This window comes from Salvia splendens, chromosome 16, assembly GCF_004379255.2.
Source record: "Salvia splendens isolate huo1 chromosome 16, SspV2, whole genome shotgun sequence".
NCBI lineage: Eukaryota > Viridiplantae > Streptophyta > Magnoliopsida > Lamiales > Lamiaceae > Salvia > Salvia splendens.
The window spans coordinates 30,123,830-30,144,459 of NC_056047.1; the positions used below are offsets into that span (position 1 = coordinate 30,123,830).

The 20,630-nt window shown below is 39.9% G+C and overlaps 1 protein-coding gene across 1 annotated transcript; it reads right to left on the reverse strand.

Moving 5' to 3' along the window:
• Positions 1-19,504: 19,504 nt before the first annotated feature.
• Positions 19,505-20,428, reverse strand: LOC121771104. Its single transcript, XM_042167894.1, has 2 exons — positions 20,142-20,428; positions 19,505-20,073 (listed from the first exon to the last, which is right to left on the reverse strand). The coding sequence occupies exons 1-2, from the start codon at positions 20,238-20,240 to the stop codon at positions 19,648-19,650; spliced, it is 525 nt and encodes a 174-aa protein (XP_042023828.1). The 5' UTR covers positions 20,241-20,428; the 3' UTR covers positions 19,505-19,647.
• Between the last annotated feature and the right edge of the window lie 202 nt (positions 20,429-20,630).

A 20,630-nucleotide genomic window follows, 5' to 3' on the forward strand; every position in this document is an offset into this window, starting at 1 on the left:
TATTATTGTTAATATAGAATATAATACTATGTGCTACTCCATTACTACAGAACTTAACATAATTACCATTACCATTATGTACTACGTATGTATTAGCTTACTAATACTTTTATTTGTTACTTTACTTTGTAGATGTTAGCAATAATGATGATGAAAGTATAAATCAATCAGTTAATCACCTACATGAATGGAATTACTTCTAAATTATCATTATTAAGATTAACGTTATAAATGATTACTATATTATATACTTGTATCAAATAATTACAAAATTTAATTTCTTTCAAAACGAATACTTGTTCTATTTTATAGTATCATTTAAGGTTTTATTCTCTTTTTAAAATTATTTTATCATATATAAAAATATATAATCTTACAGATTTTTTCAATTTAACTAAAACTGATAAACTATTTAATTACCACACCATTTTTTATTCAAAATAATGTAAAAAACTTAATATCAACATGGAATTTTATTTGAAGGGGCTTTTTTTACCTGTATTTTGAATTGCTACTTTGTTCTTGGGCATACATGGGTGATGGTAGTTGTTACTTTGCCTATATGCAAAGTGCATAATTTTTTTTATCATGAAGTTGTTGTAATTGTAATTTTAAATAAATGCAATTGCAAACATCCATCTTAATTTTTAATTGGTGTCAAATGAATATTATATTAAATTAATTGATAAATAGTTCAGTAATTTTGTAAAAAGTAAATTATGATTTAATATTTTATAATTCCCGTAAATATGCTAAAGCACTAAATAAAGTAAATCGTACTATATTACCTCTGAGAATCAAACTCACAGTTAATGCATTTATCTTTTATGTAATACTATTATTTTCATATTTCAATATGTTTAGTAGGAGTAATAGATAAAGCTAAAAATAAAAATTTTAGTTTATTGCTACAATATTTCAAAATCGGACCAATACTTTTATTCGTGCTTAAATATTTATCACGATGCGTTGGTATAATAAATATAAGATAAAATTGAATTAATCATGTAACATTAGTAAATGTTGATTTTGTTTATATAAATTGATGCAACGTGAGTTAACACGGATAATCCAATTGAAATATTATACTCCCTTCGTCCCACTTTAGGAGTCCCGGTCACTTTTGCGCATTCGTTTTATAAAAATGATTCTCTCTCCGTCCACAAAGAATATGCACTTTGGGGTCGGCACGGGTTTTAATGTAAAATTGGTGAAGTAAGAGAGAGGTAGAAGAAAAAGTAAATAAAGAATTGTTAGTGGAGAATGAGTCTCACTTCATTAGAGAGAAAATACTTTCCAAAATTAGAAAGTGCATATTCTTGTGGGACGAATTAAAAAGGAAAAAAAATGCCTATTCTTGAGGGACGGAGTGAGCAATAAATAGTTAAAGTGGAAAAATGGTAAAGTAAGAGAGAGAATATTGTTAAGAAGACTCTTCTCAACATTATTCTCTCTCGTACTTTATCATTTTTCCACTTTAACTATTTATTATCATTTTTATAAAACGAGTGTGAAAAAGTGACCGGGGCTTCTAAAGTGGGATGGAGGGAGTAGTTTCTTCCTATTTATAGTATTTCATAATTAAGGGTAGATTTGTCCAAGTAAAATTTATATTGTTTAAAGATATTGATTTCAACGAAATGACATTAAATGCACTAACTTTTATTAATATTTTATTTTTATGGCCGACCATGGCCATTTAGTACTAATTAAATTATGTAGGGGCAAAATGGAGGGCTATTTAAGTAAATGCACATGGAATACTGTTTTTAAATGGGCAACACTGATATGTATTAGATAAATTTCGAAAGTTATCGTAAATGGAAATATCAGAACTTTTTAGGCGGGCCTCCCTCTTTAATTGTCTGCCAGAAACTAAAACTGCCCAACCAAACACCTGATAATTCCATTTAACAAATACTAACTTATGTTATAAGGCAATCCAAACACACCGTGGTAACGTCTTAGTCAACGGATCAGTAACTATAAGTTGTGTGCTTATATATTCTATAGATATTATTTGTTCATATTTTACGACAAGAAACTTTAATTCCATTTGTAGCTCGTTTAAATACTTGTCATTTTTAGATAAAGATACGATTGCACTATTATCACAATACAATTTCAAGGGCTTGGATATTGAGGAGACAATATCTGGCCTGAAATAAAATTTTGCAATCATTAATGCTTCAAAGCAAGTCATAAATTCAGCCTTATTGGTGGATGTTGAATTAGAACGTTGCTTTACACTTTTCCAAGATATGACTCCTCCAGCCATAAGAAAAATGTAACTAAAAGTTGATTTTCTTAAGTCACATCAAACATAATCTAAATTGGAATATCCAATCACTTTTAATTAATCAGATTTCCTAAATGTGAACATAAAATCTTTTGTCCCCTTTAAGTATCTCACTATTATCTTTGCAGCTCTCTAGTGTTCAATGTCACGGTTACTTTGATAACGACCTAGCATTTCGAGCGCAAAGCTGATGTCTGGTCTAGTACAAACTTGAGCATACATAAAAATATTTTCCATCTCTTTATGTTCTAATTCAGTTTTTGGATATTGATTCAAACTGAATTTGTCATCTTTACGAAACGGAACAACAATTGAGGAACACGCACTCATCCCATATCTCACTAAATTGGATCTATGTAGTTTTTCTGAGACAATCCAAAAGTCCATGTGATGATCATGGGATATTTCTATCCCTATGACGTAAGATGTGTAACACCCCTTACCCGATTATTTTAATAATTGAATAAATGATGTTACATTTTTGTACAAATCTTGAATTAACAGAAAAATCCTTTTTTTATATATATACACCTTATTTCCTTTTACTTAGCAAAACATAAAACTGCTATATAATGTCTAAAATTAGACCATAAACCTATATGTATATATATATTAAACAACCTGGATAACTCATAGCTATTTACAAATATACATATCTAACAAAAGTTTTGGAAGCAAAAGAAACATTACACTTTTTAGACATGCCACGCTTAGCATATACAAAAGAATTTGGGCAAGCAAACGAAACATTACGCTTTTTAGACATGCCACGTTTAGCATATACAAAAGAATTACCCAAATGGAAAAGCGTTGGCTAGTGACCTGACTCGAGCAGTTGTGAAGAAAAAGAGCTAATTCGATCACCTAATCTGCAGGGGGAAAATAAAGGAGTGAGCTTCAACAAGCCCAATAGTATACCCACATTAGAGCTTAATTTCCAGAGTTATAAACATTATGCAACTTATATATTTATAAAATTATTACCATGAATTTTTCCCTCCAGAATCAACATCCTTATATCCATATACATATGCTTACTTTTTAAAGAAAATAAACAACAATAAATCTGACCTTTATAAAGTCCTCTCCTTTATATCGCTCTCTCTTGATTTTCTAGGGACGTACCAAAGTCATAATCATATATATAGCTTTATGTAAAATATCCAGGAATATACAGTTATAGTATATAGGTCATCACTCACATAGTTTTATCACATATATACTTACCAGATATATACAGATTTTTTCTTTACCAACACCAACAACCATTTAAATTCCATATTAGTATATTTTCCATTGATCTCAATGAATTTACCACATAATCAGTAATCACATATCCATTCATAAAATATATAAAACAGAATACAAAATAAAAATAAGCTAGCTGATTTCAGATGACAACACCAATTGTTCAATTAAACTCAAAGAATACATTACAATCTTATTCAAATATCAACACATGTACGGATAACAGATCACTAATATTTTCACATATACGAACAAATATAGCCCCTTGAGTGCTTAGCGATATACTAGGGTACACGGACCAGATCAGAAACAGAATCAGATTCAGACGCGAATTTTGTCCTTGAGAGGACTCCGCACAGACCACCCATTTAGGGTGCAGACAGATAATCGTCACCCGTGAGGGTGTATGTCAGATTCAGATATCAGATAGACAGATCAGGTGACAGATATCAGACAGATCAGATGACAGATATGAAACGATCCTCGCTTCGGTTATCCAGAAGACGAGAGATCTCAGATAATGCAGCGCTGTTGTCCAATGACATGTCAATTGTACCCACAGAACACGCTCAAGCACGGGGCATTAACACAGTCAAGTATACTCCTTTTCATCAAATTACTTATTTCTGATAATCTTTATCATAACAGATTTGCAACTTCTTTTCACATTGTATCATATCAAATAAACGGATAAATTCCAATTCTCATAATACCGTCACATATCCAAAATTCTCATATTTCACGCCATAAGCAACATATGCAGGCCACATAAAGTATCACTGATTAGCACACAATATTCTATATGCAATCAAGCAGACTTAATTCAAGAATTAAGACCTAATGTAGAATACAGTACCTCAAAAATCCCAGACACCTTTGACTTACGAATCACTTTATTCATTCTCCTTCTCCGTGTCCTTGTTATCTCCCGTTACCTTCCATTGTATATTTCACATTCATATAAAATTATCAAATTCTTATTATTATCTAATAAATCTATTCATACACTTAATCCATGCTATTAGTGTTCATCTACTAACCATTATCTTCTAACTTAATTTCATAATATTTAATCATATATCCCACAAGACATTAAACTAGTCAAAACGACTATTTCTCCTTCCAGATTTCACATTAGCAATCACATCTTCATACACTAGTTCAAAACAATAAGGTTAAAACATAAGCATTTCGACTTTGGTGATGTCTGATAAGGATCATTTCATGCATCGGTTTAGGGGTAAAATGTACGCTACTTGATCGGTTTATCGTGCAAAGCAAGTGTTAAATGTGCAGGAATGACGCTTGACCAAGGCAACAAGGCCAAACTGATCAAGCAAGTACAATAGGTGAAAAGAGGCCAGAAATCGGGGGAGTTGATAAAGGGGAGTAACCAAGCAGGCAAGGAGGGGACCACAGGCTTCCAGAAGAAGGACACGCGAGGCAATGAGCTGGATGGTGCGCATCCTTCTGTTAGCAAGGACAACGTTCTAGAAGGGGACACGTGCTGATATATGAGACGCAAGGACGGAGTTGAGTCATGAATCTGTTACTGAAAAGCGTCGTCATTCTAGAAGGAGAGCACATAGCAATCGATGAGTCACTCACACTCAGCGTGAGCGAATATTCCTTGCCAAGATCGTTATCCAGCTGGAGGTCGTGCCTATAAATAGAGGATGTGCCACCACATTAAAGAGATCCGATCCTTTACTTTTCGTCTTTAGTTTAGTTTAGTTTAGCTCTCTAGTTTAGTTCAGTTCTCTAGATAGCTTAGATAAAGTAATGCTTAGTGAGAAAGGGTGATCGAAGTAGCGCTGCAGAATACTTGATATCTGTTGGCGTATTCTTAAGTTTCCCGCCGAGGATCTCCTCGGTTTTACTTGCTTTTGTATTTTCCGAAGTGTTAGCTTAGTTTAAATTTCACGTTGTACAGTTCTGAGTTTAGTTTTAATCAAAGTTGCTTTCGTTTTCATCGTGGTGTTTACTGTTTCACGTAGTTAATTTTCATTCCAGTCTGAAATTCACTTGACCCAGTACTTAAAATTTCCTTGATCAAGTTAGTAAGTTAAATTCTGTTTAAAGTAAAATCAGTAGGTAAAAACTCCCAAAGTTAAAGCGTGGCAGCAGCCAACCCCCTGTTCAGTACTCACACACTTGATACACTAGCTTCTCTGTGGGATCGACCCCGAACTTGCCGCTTTACTGTTAAAGTAGTGCAAAATTGGGAGTTTATAAATTACTTTGGTAGGAAACGAGTGAGGGCGAGATTGCATTGATCAAGTGGCAATGACATTTGCTAACTGATCCAACCGGTTCGCGCCCCCTCTCGAGGTCCTTCCAATGTCTTAAGATTTTTACAGAACAAGTACTAATCCAGACAACCAAGAAGTCAACACTCTATTCGCGTCCCCTCGAGGTCCTTCCAAAATGGCGTCGTTGCCGGGGAAGCATGGTGTTATTTTATGTTTGTGTGTAGCGCATAGGTGTATATAATTTTGTTTATTTCTTTTCTCATTTGTTTTTTTCTTCTGTTGATGATAAGGTACCACCGCGGCAGCCACTAGAATCACCCTCTTATATACAAAGGTACTAACGCTCATTGGAGAGTCCAGAAAGCCGGCATCGTTACCACTCATTACAGAGCCGCACTAGCAGTAGCAGCAGCCGTTGACCAACTGACCAGCGAAGAAGAAGGATAGCAGAACGCAGAGATGGCCCTCGTCTCCAATGACTCAGGAATTGGCTCTCTGCACGCTCATGATGAGAAGGAGCCCACACATGCCATTGCCATTACTCTTGGGATGCGGACCATCGCGATCAAGTCCGGAGTACTGGTCGTTTTGTCCCATTTTTACGGCCTTTCAAAGGAGTGTTCGTACGCCTTCCTGGAGGAATTTTGTTGATACTGTGATATCCAGAATGTACCGGCTGGATCTACGTCTGAAGACTATAGGCTGAAAGCTATCCCCTTCGTCTTGAAGGGTGATGTTGGAGTATGGCTATCGAGACTGCCAGAAGGGTCCATCAAAACATGGGCCGAGTTCCGAATGATCTTCCTAGATCGTTTCTTCCCCGCGTCAAAGACAAGTGCCCTCAAGAGGGAGATTACAGAAGCCAGACAGGAGTACGATGAGCCCCTCGGCTAGTATTGGGATAGATTCCAAGGGCTGCTTCAAGCATGCCCCGACCACAAGCTGGGGGAGCGGGAGATCTATTCGATCTTCTATGGTGGACTGACAGTCGATGGCAAGAATGATCTAAACCTCGCAGCCCAAGGGGATTTCTCAAAGACCCCATTCAGCTAAGACAAAAACATCCTGGAAAGGCTTATCGAGGCTAAGCGCTCGTATGAGACGTCCCGAGGGCAGTATAGAAGAGGGGCATTGCATGTAGCAGAGGTGCGCAATGATGAAAAGTTGAAGGCTCGATTTGATCAAATGGAAAAGAAGCTGCTTGAGGCAGTGGAGAAAGCCAGACCGCCTCCACCACCTGCACCAACAAAGACGCAGTATGCGCCGCCGCCACTGCCTCCGCCTGAAGAGCATCATTACTACTATTGCGAATTCCCCCCTCAGGTAGATCCGCTGCCCCAAGTAAATGCTGTTTGCCACTGGAACGCAAATTGCAACTGGATCCAGGGAAAGCAAAGAGACGCCCCATGGAGAGATCACCCAAACTTTCGATGGACTGACCAGAACCAAAGCCAGCCACCACAGCCCTTGACACAACAGATGCAACCTTCTGAAGGGAAGCCCAACTGGCCTGCTCGGATCCAGGATAGACCAAACACTAGAGGGAACAGAATGTAGGGAAGTCAGGCAGGATGGTCAAATGGACCTCAAGAAAACTGGTCCAGTGGAGGACAACCCAACTGGTGAAGCCAACAACAGGAAGGAAATTAGGGGTACCAACACCAAGGCCCTTAGCCAAGCAGCCAGGGAAGACAGCCAAATAATCAAGTGGTAAATTATGTCCCACCGTACCAAAGAGAAAACCAGTATTTCCAAGGGAACCAACAGAATCATTTCCCCAGAACCAACCAGAACAGTATGGACCTTCCGGCTACTATCAATAAGGCCATGGAGGAGGTCGTTTTAATCAGAGGTATAACAAACAACAAAATGAAGGTCCAGGAGATATGATGATCCCACAACAGCCCCATGATGCAATGCGAGAAATAAAAGAAGCCTAGAGAGAACAGAGGGCTGCACTAGATATGCTTTCAAAGCTGTTATCTCAGGTCGCCATGTCACTGGGCGAGCTGAGGGGAAATGAAGGAAAAATTTCGGCTACAGTGCAACCACCACCTGGGCGAGAGAATGTCAATACAATATCTCTAAAATCAGAAAAAGTTTATCAAAGCCCATCTGCGAGTTCTCAAGCACCCACATACGGACCCAATCATGAAGAAGGCCCTGAGTCCAGCGCCTTTGATCAAGTCACAAAAGAAGGAGAGTCTAGTGCCCTTGAACAAGTCACTGAGAAAGGAAGTTGGTCGAAGTAGAAAATGTAGCCGTGGTAATCCAACCTAGTGATCTTCCACCAAAGAAGACTGACCCAGGGGTGTTCACACTCCCAATTTCCATCAGAGACGTTCAAATGGAGCACGCAATGTGCGACCTAGGGGCTTCCATCAATATTATGCCGTATTCTATATACGAGAAGCTGAGAGAAGCTAAGCTCGTCAAAACCAGTATGATGATACAGCTAGCAGACGGGTCTTGCATTCGCCCAGAGGGAATTCTGGAAGATGAAATCATCGAGGTCAACAAATTCAGGTACCCCGCCAATTTTTTTGTCATGAAGATGACAAAGCCAGGAGCGGAGGAATCTACCGGAGTCCTTTTGGGAATGTCGTTCCTATCTACAGCTAGCACAGTCATCGACGTCTGCCATGGGACGATGAATCTGGGTTTTAATGGAGAACAGCTTACATTTGACATTGATAAAGCTGTAAGAAAGCCACAGGACAGTGAGAGCATACAATCGGTAGATACTATCAGACATTGGGAGCGAAAGTATCTAGGAAAGGAACTCTTCAAAAAATCGACCACTGACTCCATTGAAGACGAACAACTTAAGAAGGAAGCAACTGAATGGTTCGATGCAACGATGACTGGGGAAATGGATGATCAAACCATCGAAAGGGCAATTATGGATTTCTGTAAGCCGCCACAACCAGCTGAGCTAAAAGAGATCACTCAGCCGGGAAGGATCGAAAAACCACCTGACCAAGCCGCCCCATTGAAAAGAGTATTGAAGGAAAGTCCTGCGCCTACAAGGAAACTATTATCTTTACCTACATCGCCAGTTACCCTTAAGAGCCTGTCCAACCATACGTATCAAGAACCAGTCAAACCAAATCTGCAAGGACAGGGAGGACAATTGATGGAAGAACTGAGGTTGGGTCAAGAAGGGGGTCAAGTGGAAAACAACAGACGTGATAAAGATTAATCCAGATCTGTGTATGTATCCCGCCAGGTTAGAAGGAGTGACACCCCACCTTGATTGACAATGCAGACTCAACCCCGCTTTGAGAAAGGAAGAGCTCATAGTGGGGCAGAAAGAGCTACTCTTCTAGTGTCAACTCAAAGTGATACCCAGGAGGCGGAATTCAAAATGTGCGGACCCTCGTACCATCATGACAATGCACACACAGGTGGCAAACATACTCCCAGGAGAACCCCCTAATTCATTCTCCTTCGAGGTCAAGAGTCATCGGGTTGAGCCCTATAGGAACAAGACCGAGGCGGGCACAATGGAAGAAATTCCACTGATCCTGCCTAATCTTATCCAGTGAGCAGGTAAAAGGAGTGATCGGGTAATCATGGGTAGTTTGCTTGATCAAAGCGACAAATTCTTGATCTATTAAACTGATCAAGTGACATCCTAGGGGAACTCGGTCAAATCCTTTGTAGTTAGCGTAAATATTTTTTTTTCGTGTGTTAATCTTTAATTCTTAGAAAATTAAAAGTCGGAAGTAAGGATGGAAGCTGACCAATTGGAAATATTTGAGTTATCATCTGGAATTAATTGTCCACTTGATCAGTACAATTCGAATTTAATTGGTGGTACAGTACTTTCGTTGATCAGGGCAGGTGATGAAAGGACTTGCGCAGTGACTGAAAGGGTGTCAGGAAGCGCCAACTGCAGCATTGGGCAGAACGTCCTGGAAAGAGGGAGAAAGCGTATCGGAAAAACTAAGCCAGCTGGTACTCTGAAAAGGCGCACCTGTACGTAAAGAGTCGCAGAAATTTGAACAGTCGTAGGGATCTCAACCGTCAAAGATCCCAACAGTCGTAATATCAGTATAATAGGCAGATTTCAGGACCGTATTTCACTTTCACCAAAAGAAACCACAGTGCATTCCATTTATTCTCCCATATCATCCTCTTCACCAAGACCTATCACCAGTACCAGTAAGAATGTTGATTGAGAAAATTCCAACTTCATCCTCATCCTCAGATGCCGGCGCCGAGAGTGGCGATCGGAAAACCTCGTTCCAAGCCCAAGTTGAAAACCCCAGCCCATCCTCTCAACTTCCACCACAAATCAGCGCCGCCGCTCCATCTCCTGCAGTGAACGAAGAGACCTTACGGCGCCTCGATAAAATCCTCCGAAGTATACCCTCCGAGATGGACAATGCTGCCGCGTATGCCGCACTTAAAGCTAAACTTGGGATTTCCCGATCTAAAGAGCCTGCTTCGTCTTCTAAAAACAAAATCCCACCTAGCTCTCCTACATCACCTCCACCTCTTCCCATCTAACCCCACCATCCCCTTTCGCCCAACCTTCGCCTCCTTCCCCAACATTTACCCCTATCCAGCCGGTGGATTACGGCGGGGAAGCCTCTGGCGAGGAAGGCGGGAGGGAAGATTATGAGCAACCATTTGCTATCCCATCGCCAACAAACGGTGGCGGCTCCACTTCGATTCATGAGCCGCATTTGACTGGAGGCGGCGAAATAAAAGATGAAGAAGAGGAGGACCTCCACCCGTTGTTCGACTATCGGGAAGCCGAGAAGGAGGAGGAGCCGCCACGCCGTATGACAACGGACCGGCTCCTGGAGGAAGCTGAAACCCTGAAAACCCGCGGAGAGGAGGAAACGGTGGTGCAGAGACCCTGCACAGTACATCGGCTGGTTAATGAAAAGGAGCCGGAGGAGCCGGAAAGCCAAGCAGCCGTTAAGGAGAAGGAAGCTGAGGAGAACAACCGTTAGAGGAGAGATAGAAAGAGGAAGGGGAAGGGAAGTGTTTTTTCCTCCTCTAAAGAGAAGTCGTCCCGCCAACGAGGGGGTCATCATTACAGATGCTTCCGAACCCGCCTCCCCACTAGTGAGAGAGAGAGATGAGGGCAGTGACACGGAGGAACAGGAGCTACGCTGGACCCAAACATCCATGAGGCAGCAAGGAAGGCCTGTAACATCTCCTCCCCCCATCTACTCCCCTCAGCATGTGGCCTTAACCCCAACTATGCTCAAACAGATGTTGGAATTTGACAATCCCAAATGGCAGGAGGAGGTTAACCAAAGGGTGACCGAGAAGAGGTTGAAGGTGGGGAAGATGCTACACCAGCCGTCCCTGGAGAAGATCGAGATGAAAGAGAGGTTTGTCACCTACATTGCCGGCATCGGATTTGAATGGTTGCTAGAAGTCGATAAGACTCCCGTGCCGGAGGACGTGGCTAAAGAGTTTTTCACATCCTTCCGATTCACCGGAAGCTCAGACCTGAAAGACAGAAGTGTCTCCTTTAGGGTCTTTTCCCAGGAGCCTCAATGAATTCTCCATCCGGATGGGCCTCTACACAGAAAGCCAGGTGGCTAATGGAATTTGGGTTGGGTGTGATATCGGTTTCCCTCAGAGGAAACTCGAGTTCGATCAGCAGGCCGTCTGAAAGGCCATATGCAATGGGCGTGCCCCTACCTTTACAGCTTTTGAATCCAGAGGTCATTACATTGCTGATCCTGCCCTCCGCCTAGCCCAGATCTACCTAGCCTGTAATCTCCTCGGAAAAGCCAATACGTTGTCAATCATTACCATGTCCGAACTCTACTTTATGTGGAGTATGGGAGAGCAGAGGAAGGTCCATCTGGGATTCTGGTTGGCCTACTCCATAAATCAAATTGCTACCCGTGTTGCCCTCCATCTTAACGTCTGCAACCTCCTCGGAGCCTATTTGAGGAGAAACTGGATTCTGGAGTGTGCCGGACGTCCCATCATTGGCCCCAGTCCTGAAATGTTTGACCTTGATTTCTTTGTTAGAACTCATGTACTGGAAAAGACGCAAGGAAGGGGTTTTCAATTTTATGCAGCCGGTCGGCAGGAGCAACAGATGAGCCAACCCAGAAGGAGAACGAGGCCGAAGGAGACCTCAGCAACCCTTGCCGAAGAAGAAAACGAGGATACACATCAGGCGACCACTCCGAGGATGGGGCGAGAGGAGGCTGCAAGTGCTGATGACGCATGGAAGCTCCGAATGGAGCAGACGTTGATGCAACTGGTCGAGAATTCAAATACTCAACTGGTCCTACTGGACAGGTTGCTGGGAACCACCCACGACCAGACCCCTGCCAGGCAACCACCACCTCCCTCTACAAGCTCTCCCCCAATCCAGCGCCCATCATCCTCCCGGCCACCCTCAGCATCCCCAAGTCAACCTCCGAGGAAGCTTTAAGTACAACCCCCCGATCTCTACTCATTTCAAGTTTCAAAACAATTTAGTTTTATTTGTTTTTGGTATGTATAACTGATATTCTGCTCCACCTCACACTTAGCCCTGTGTTGGGCCTAAGTATGAGAAGTTATACATGTTCGTTTTGCTATGTTTTGCCTACGTGTTTTGTTTGTTGTTTTTCTGTTTTGATAGGCATGTTTGAGTGTTGGCACTGTCTCACACGTAGCCCAGTGGCTGGTCTAAGTGTAAGAATTTTTGCTTGGTTTCTATTGTGCCGTTGCCTGTACCTAACCCTTTTTCCACGGCATCAAGTCCCTCGAGGACGAGTTCATATGCAGTGGGAGGGGGGAGGGTTAGTTCCAGAAAATAAAAATCATACAAGTCAAAATTTTTGAAAATACAAATTATCAGATAGTAATAAATAGGCAATATGCATGAAATTGGATAGGTGGAAGATTTGATTACCTTGGGAAGAGTTAGAAAAAGGACTCAGTATGTTTACATGTAGAAACTTGATTGCAAAAAAAACTTGATCAGTTTGAAGTCGTAAGTGTGATGGAAATACTCAATTTTTAATCTTACTGTGAAGCCTCTCTATATGTGAGTTACAAGCCAAAGTAGAATACTTTCTACTATCTTTACAAGGAAAAATTTTACGAGAGGCTGAATTTTTTATATTTAGATGAAAATTGCACAAGTAGTAAGGACTAAAGGCATTAAGACTTAACCAATTTGAGCCTTTTCTTCTTTCGCTCCACGAACCCGCCTCGTCAAGCAAGGCACCCCTTAGTTAACCAAATTGAGCTCATACACTTTGACCCTTCCTTTTGAAACCATAACCCATATCCATACACTTTTTCTTTTTCAAACACGTGAGGAAGAGAGGTCAAGAGATGAGTCATTTTAAAGTAAGGGGTATTACCATAGAATGTAAAAATAAAAGGGTAGCCGTGTTGAGCGAGTTAGTCAATCAGGTTGATCAAGTCAGAAATCAAGTCAAAAAAAATTGTTGTTATCGAGAAAAGTTTGAGAAAAAAGGGCAGTAAAAGTTGTAACCTGACCCAATAAGTCGGAAGTTAGAAAAAAAATAAGCCAAAAGTTCAAGGCTAGAAGTCGCCACTTGACCAAGTAAGATATCTAGTGGCGAAATAAATAGTTCAAATCTTTAGTTTCTTGACTCACATGTTTTTCTTTTTATAGTTTATATTTTTAAACTTAGAACCCCTAGGACCTTATCTTGATACACCACTACCCTTAAGCCTCATTATACCCAAAACAAAGACCTTAAGGAACTATCTTGTGCAATCCGATTCGAGGTATTAAATTTGTGGCAATACCGAGTGAACAATCCTAACATCTCTGGTGAGAAATGAGTGACTGAGTGAATCCAACAGTGGTTTTTAAATTGAACAATGTTGACGAACTGACACCTTGATCAAGTAAAAGCAAAAAAAGAAGAAACATAAGCTGTTGGTAAATGGATTGACCTCGACCTCGGGTATGATTGTTGGAAATTTATTCGATCTAATGCATCTATGTGAATATGAGTTTTTATTTCGGGTCTTGTTTTATTTTTCGTTTTCTTTTAATTTCTTGAAATGAGTAAACCATGCATGAAGTTTGCCTTATCTCTTTTCTTTTTCTTTATACTTGGGGACAAGTATGTTTTAAGTGTGAGCAGTTTGATAAGGCTCATTTCATGCATCGGTTTAGGGGTAAAATGTACGCTACTTGATCGGTTTATCGCGCAAAGCAAGTGTTAAATGTGCAGGAATGACGCTTGACCAAGGCAACAAGGCCAAACTGATCAAGCAAGTACAATAGGCGAAAAGAGGCCAGAAATCGGAGGAGTTGATCAAGGGGACTAACCAAGCAGGCAAGGAGGGTACCACAGGCTTCCAGAAGAAGGACACACGAGGCAATGAGTTGGATGGTGCGCATCATTCTGTTAGCAAGGACAACGTTCTAAAAGGGGACACAAGCTGATATATGAGACGCAAGGACGGAGCTGAGTCATGAATCTGTTACTGAAAAGCGTCGTCATTCTAGAAGGAGAGCACGTAGCAATCGATGAGTCGCTCACACTCAGCGTGAGTGAATATTCCCTGCCAAGATCGTTATCCAGCTGGAGGTCGTGCCTATAAATAGAGGATGTGTCACCACATTAAAGAGATCTGATCCTTTACTTTCCGTCTTTAGTTTAGTTTAGTTTAGCTCTCTAGTGTAGTTCAGTTCTCTAGATAGCTTAGATAAAGTAATTCTTAGTTAAAAAGGGTGATCGAAGGAGCGCTGCAGAATACTTGATATATGTCAGGTATTCTTAAGTTTCCCGCTGAGGATCTCCTCGGTTTTACTTGCTTTCGTATTTTCTGAAGTGTTAGCTTAGTTTAAATTTCACGATGTACTGTTCTGAGTTTAGTTTTAATCGAAGTTGCTTTCGTGTTCATCGTGGTGTTTACTGTTTCACGTAGTTAATTTTCATTCCAGTCTGAAATTCACTTGACCCAGTACTTAAAATTTCCTTGATCAAGTTAGTAAGTTAAATTCTGTCTAGAGTAAAATCAGTTGGTAAAAACTCCCAAAGTTAAAGCGTGGCAGCAGTCAACCCCCTGTTCACTACTCACACACTTGATACATTAGCTTCTCTGTGCAATTGACCCCGAACTTGCCGCTTTATTGTTAAAGTAGTGCAAAATTGGGAGTTTATAAATTACTTTGGTAGGAAACGAGTGAGGGCGAGATTACATTGATCAAGTGGCAACGACATTTGCTAACTGATCCTACCGGTTCGTGCCCCCTCTCGAGGTCCTTCCAATGTCTTAAGATTTTTACAGAATAAGTACTAATCCAGATAACCAAGAAGTCAAAACTACACATAATCCAGATGAAAATAAAAGTTGTAAATATCTATTTTACCCAAACCTAGCAGAACAGCGCAATCCCCTTACAAAATTCATTATAAATTCATTTCAATTCGGTTGAAGCTAAATTTTGGTCACATAGTAGAAGACACATGAAAGTATGTTCTGTTAAAAATTGGTAAGAAAATGAGATCGTTTACTTGGTTAAACTGAAGTTGGAAAAATTCTGCCAGAACCTGACATAAAAGTTATCTCCTTTGTATCTTTCACCACAACATAATTTCTACTTGTAAACTCCAAATTCCTACTATCTAAGATAATCCAACTATATGCTCCAATCATCCCATTAATTTAATTAGAATTCCATGTTCAATTCATTATAATTAATTCCCAAAACATCCTATACCAAAAATGCATTTATCACAGTCCAAACGTATATTATGCGAGTAAAGTAAATTCCCAAACTAAATCAAGTTAGCAAAGCAAGCTTCAAAATCCCTATTAAAGAACTCTATGTTATTTGAGAAAATCGGATCCGTGGGGCACTCTACTACTATAATAACAAAAATGTACCTATTTTGTTATTTCTTCCATCTATGGGAAAAATGCCACCCACATTGGCGTGTTATTAAGTAAAAACGCCAACCGTGTTGTTGTTTTACAATTTCGTTTTATTTTATGCAAATACAGTATTTATCGTAACACGCTCACTTGGTTGGCGTGTTTAATTAAAAAACGCCATCTACGTCGGCGTGTTTAACACATATATCACGCCCACTTAGTTGGTGTGTTTAAATAAAAAACGCCATCTACATTGGCATTTTTAAATAAAAACGCCAACCTGGTCGGCGTGTTATTGTTGAACCAGATATCAGTCAGATCTCTCCCAAAATCGCGAACCCTAATCACTTTCTCTCCCTAAATGCGAAAAACCTTAAGGAAACCCTTGCTCGGGTCGACACAATCAGCGATTTGAGTGTGAAGATTTCGATTTTTGCTCATTCTTCCAAACATTAGTCTTCCTATTCGGTTAGTATATCTAAATTTTGACCAATATTTGATGGATTGTTATGATAGTATATATTGTAGTGTAATTAATAGAAATATTTGATGGATTGTTATGATATTATATATTGTAGTATATCTAATTTTTGACCAATATTTGATCGATTGTTATGATAGTCTATATTTGATGTAATTAATATCTAACTTTTCACTAATTTTTGGCTCACTCTACATAATGATGAATGAAAAAATAATACATATTTATTTGTGTTTTACATTATTGCAGATAGTGTGACGTGGTGTGTCAATTTATATTGGGGTGGAAAGATAATTCCCGGAGCAGTTATTTCATATGATCCTCCTTTTTCAAAAGGATTCATTATGTTGGATGAAAGTGTTTCCTACCATAAGCTTGTGGAAACAATTTGTGAAAGGATGGGGATAAGCATATTTGAAAACAAAGTTCAAATAATATGGAAACGTACTATATGCGTTGGATCCAGAGTCACGTTTATAGGTACTCTACTAGAAGAAGTATGCATGCCACTAATGTTCAGTGAGAGTATGGCTACAGGAGGTCAAATTGAATTATTTGTTGAGTATATGACAATTACTCAGCAAAATAGTCATCATGTCATAAGTTATGATATTGGTACGTCTACGAGAGCCCAAGAACCAAGTTTCGCTGTAACACAAGATTTTGATGTTGGAGGTGTGCGTTTAGGGGGCAGTGACAATTGTCATGTGGTTGATGACATTATAAGACATGATAAAGCCGACTTTCTTGATCCACAATCACCTTATGATTCTGAAGATGTAAACATTGTTAGTACAGACTCAGATGGTGATCCGTCTGATGATGAATAATTTGTTGATTCAAGACCATCCATTCCAGTTGGAGAAATAGTGGTTGGAGGAAGAGCAGTTCCACAGTTCCCACAGCGTGGAATGAACTATTTTCGAACCTTACCAGGTACTTATGATAGTTTTGGTCCAAAGAACTTTGAGGCTGCTGATCCCAGTGTGCATTATTGGAGTGAAAAAGATCCTAGCAATGTCGGTTTCCATACTAAATTTAGAACGAAGTTGGAATTGAAGACAGCTGTGACTTTTTGGCATTTAGAGAAAATCCGACAATATACAGTTACTGAAAGTAAAGGAAAGAGATGGCATGCAGTTTGTAAGTGGCCACAAGGAAATCCGGAAGATAAGTCATTACCGAAATGTTTGTGGGAGTGTCGAGCAACATTGAGAAAGCATGATGAACACTGGCAAATTAGAGTGTTTAGCACTGCTCATACTTGTATGGGGGATCGTAATTATAATGGACACACTAATCTTTCATCGTCCATGATATCATTGAGTGTTCGACATCAGATAGAAAACGATCATGCCTACAAGGTAAAAGCTATTATGGCGGATTTTGAAAATAGATTTCATGTGAAAATTAGTTACAAGAAAGCATGGTATGCTCGAAGGACAACTATTGAGCTTGTATATGGTGGATGGGAGTGGTTATTCAAAGTTTTACCGTCTTATTTGAATGAAATGCAAAGACAAAATCCTGGTACAATTGTCGAATGGTTGCATGATGACAGATTAAGCCACTGTATGAACAAGGTATTCAAGGACGTATTTTGGGCTTTTGGACCAGCTGTGGAGGCTTTTCAACTATGCAAACCAGTTTTAACAGTTGATGGAACTCATCTACGTGGACGATGTCGAGGTAAAATTCTTATTGCCTTTGGATTTGATGCTAATAAGAAATATTTGTTTGTTGCATATGCCATTGTTGATGAGGAAACCAAAGAAAGTTGGAATTGGTTTATGGAACGCATAAGACTTCATGTAGCAAAGCATGAAATATGTGTAATATATGATAGGCATGTGGGAATCATAGATGCAATGAATTATCGCATATGGAAAGAAGAACCTAAAGGTCATCACAGGTTTTGCTTGGTACATGTTAGAAAGAATGTTCTGCAGAATTACAAAGGTATCATGGTTAAAAGTTTGGTTTGGAAAATGGGTATTGCTACCCAAAAGCGCAAGTTTAAGAAAAGACGTCGTTTAGTTCGAGACGTCAACAACTAGGCTCTGCAGTACCTTGATACCGTGGATTTAGAAAAATGGAATTTGGCGTACGACAAACACAAAAGATGGGGTGAGATGACCACTAATATGGTGGAATCTTACAACAATGTGTTGAGAGGTTCAAGAGAACTCCCAATCAAAGCTTGCATTGATATGACATTTTGGAGGACAATAGAATGGTTCAATGAGCGGTCAATTGCATCGTGACAGTGTGCGACACAACTTACCCTGTGGGCGCATGAAAAGGTGTGTAAAAATGATGCAAAAAGTCAGTTACATAATGTGAGAGCATCAAACACAATTCAAGGGATTTATGTGGTTCGAACAAGACGTCGAATTGGTGGAAATGGTGGTAACAAGTGGAAGGTGTTGTACTTGGAGTCGAACTGCAAATGTCAAAAGTGGTAGATGTGGAGACTTCCGTGTTCACATGCAGCGGCAGTTGCACGGTTTAGAAACGACAACATGATATCGCTTGTTAATCCCGTATACCACACAAGTGTTTGGGTACACCAATATTCTGGGGTGTTCAATCCACTCAGACACCCAGATTATTGGGACGTGCCTGAATGGACTTTGCAGTGTTCATGAACTCAGTTAATGCCTCGAAGTCGTAGTCGATACCGTACAACTAGGATTCCTAATCAGATGGATGTCCGTGAAGCTGACCAGCCACGAGCCCGACGCCGTTGAAAAAAATGCCGTCAACCTGGTCACTATAGACGCAACTGCCCGACTTCTTGATTGTTTAGACTTATGTATTGATTACTATTTGGAATTCTGTATTGATTACTATTTGGACTTGTGGTATTTTGTCTGGACTTATGTAGTATTCAATATGTTACATAATGCATTGCATGTATTGTATTGTGATGGTGGCTCTGCAGGGTATGTTAAACACAAAATGTTTCTGCATTGAAACGCCAGTCTCGTTGGCATTTTTACTAACACATGCCATTGTCATTGGCATTTTTACCTAAAAACACCAACCAAGTTGGCTAGTTAATACATAATGGTTGTATTCGTTGTGTAGAAACACGCCTAAACATCAAAGTGTAAAATGCCAACGTGTCTGGCTTTTTCTTAAAGAAGCCAACCTACTTGGCGCCTACCAAGTAGGCGTTCTCTAATAAACACGCCTTTCACGTTGGCGTTTTTAGTCAGAATGTTTGGCATTAAGTTTCAGCCAACCATTTCTACCCAATCCTGTTTATTACAATGCTTATTCAAAATATTGCAATCATTCTCACTTAAAAAATATAAATAAGAATAGAAAGAGGAGTTGTAAAATTATCAAATATAAAGATTACAAGGTTCACAAACACGAAGTTCAACTCAATAAACAAATAAAAATAGATGTAGTTTAGTTCAATCGTCTCGCCTTCTCTGCATAAACAGGCCAGGGATCCCCTTCCCGATTCTGGAAGTAGGGAGTCTAGAGGGAGGAGTATCTTGAACAACAGCATTCTATAAATCCACCCCAAAAAAGTCATCCCGCACTAAAGACCGAGGTAGAGAATGGTGGACATCATTAAGACCAATATCTTCACATGTACCACCAGTGTGGCTAACAGAATGACGACCTCGAACTGCAGATCTAGGTGGAGGTGGAGGCACAAAATCTTCATCAGAATCATCTACCAAATGAGCATCCATCCTTGAAGATGACGACTCTCCACAAGCAGTTTTCTTCTTTCCACGTCGTTTCCCTTTTTGTCTCACGGGCATGTCAATGTCCAGCTCAAAGCGCTGGGAAGGACGATAGTCCATCATCTCAGCCTCCCTAGATATCTGCAGACCATCTTCAACCATCCTCGAAATTGTTACCAAATCTGTTCGTCCTGTCATATCTTGCCCACTTAGAAAGTGATGTATTTTTTGAAGCGTCTCCACCTACAATTTTCAAAGTTAATTTCATTTCATTATATGAATTTAAATAATTAATAGTTGTTTCAATTTACCGCGAAGCTATGAGAAGATGTCATTTCATGGAAGCCCTCTTGAGCATGCACGCTAGGTTTAGTTAAGTACACCACATTTATTCGGCGAAACCAATCCATATATTCATCAGTTGCAATAGGCTCATTTGAGTACTCCAGATCAGTCCACACTAAGTTGTGCCTATTGTCCCACTCTTGTATATGATTGGCGTGGTACTCAACCCAATTTCGGCCAGATTTACCACGACCATCATGTTTCACAAAATCAGTACCGTGGAACCGGTTGATGAGCGGGATATATGGTTGGACAATCCCAAATTATCGCAACACTCGTTGTGGCAAGTATGGCTCAACCAAATTCCAGCAAATAAGGGTTGTGATCGACGTCCATATAGGACGACCGTCAACACAAATATCCGGCAAGTTTTGCATGACATAAGGCTTCCAAATAAACTACATATGAAACAAATTTAGTCAAAACAAATTCAATCAAAACAGCAAACAAAAAAA

Bases quoted from the DNA above. Each gene is read 5' to 3' on its own strand.
- LOC121771104 (XM_042167894.1), bottom strand. From the start codon at position 20,240: ATGGATTGGTTTCGCCGAATAAATGTGGTGTACTTAACTAAACCTAGC. The intron at 20,074-20,141 runs GTAAATTGAAAC...TGAAAATTGTAG, and splicing joins CATCTTCTCATAGCTTCGCG to GTGGAGACGCTTCAAAAAAT.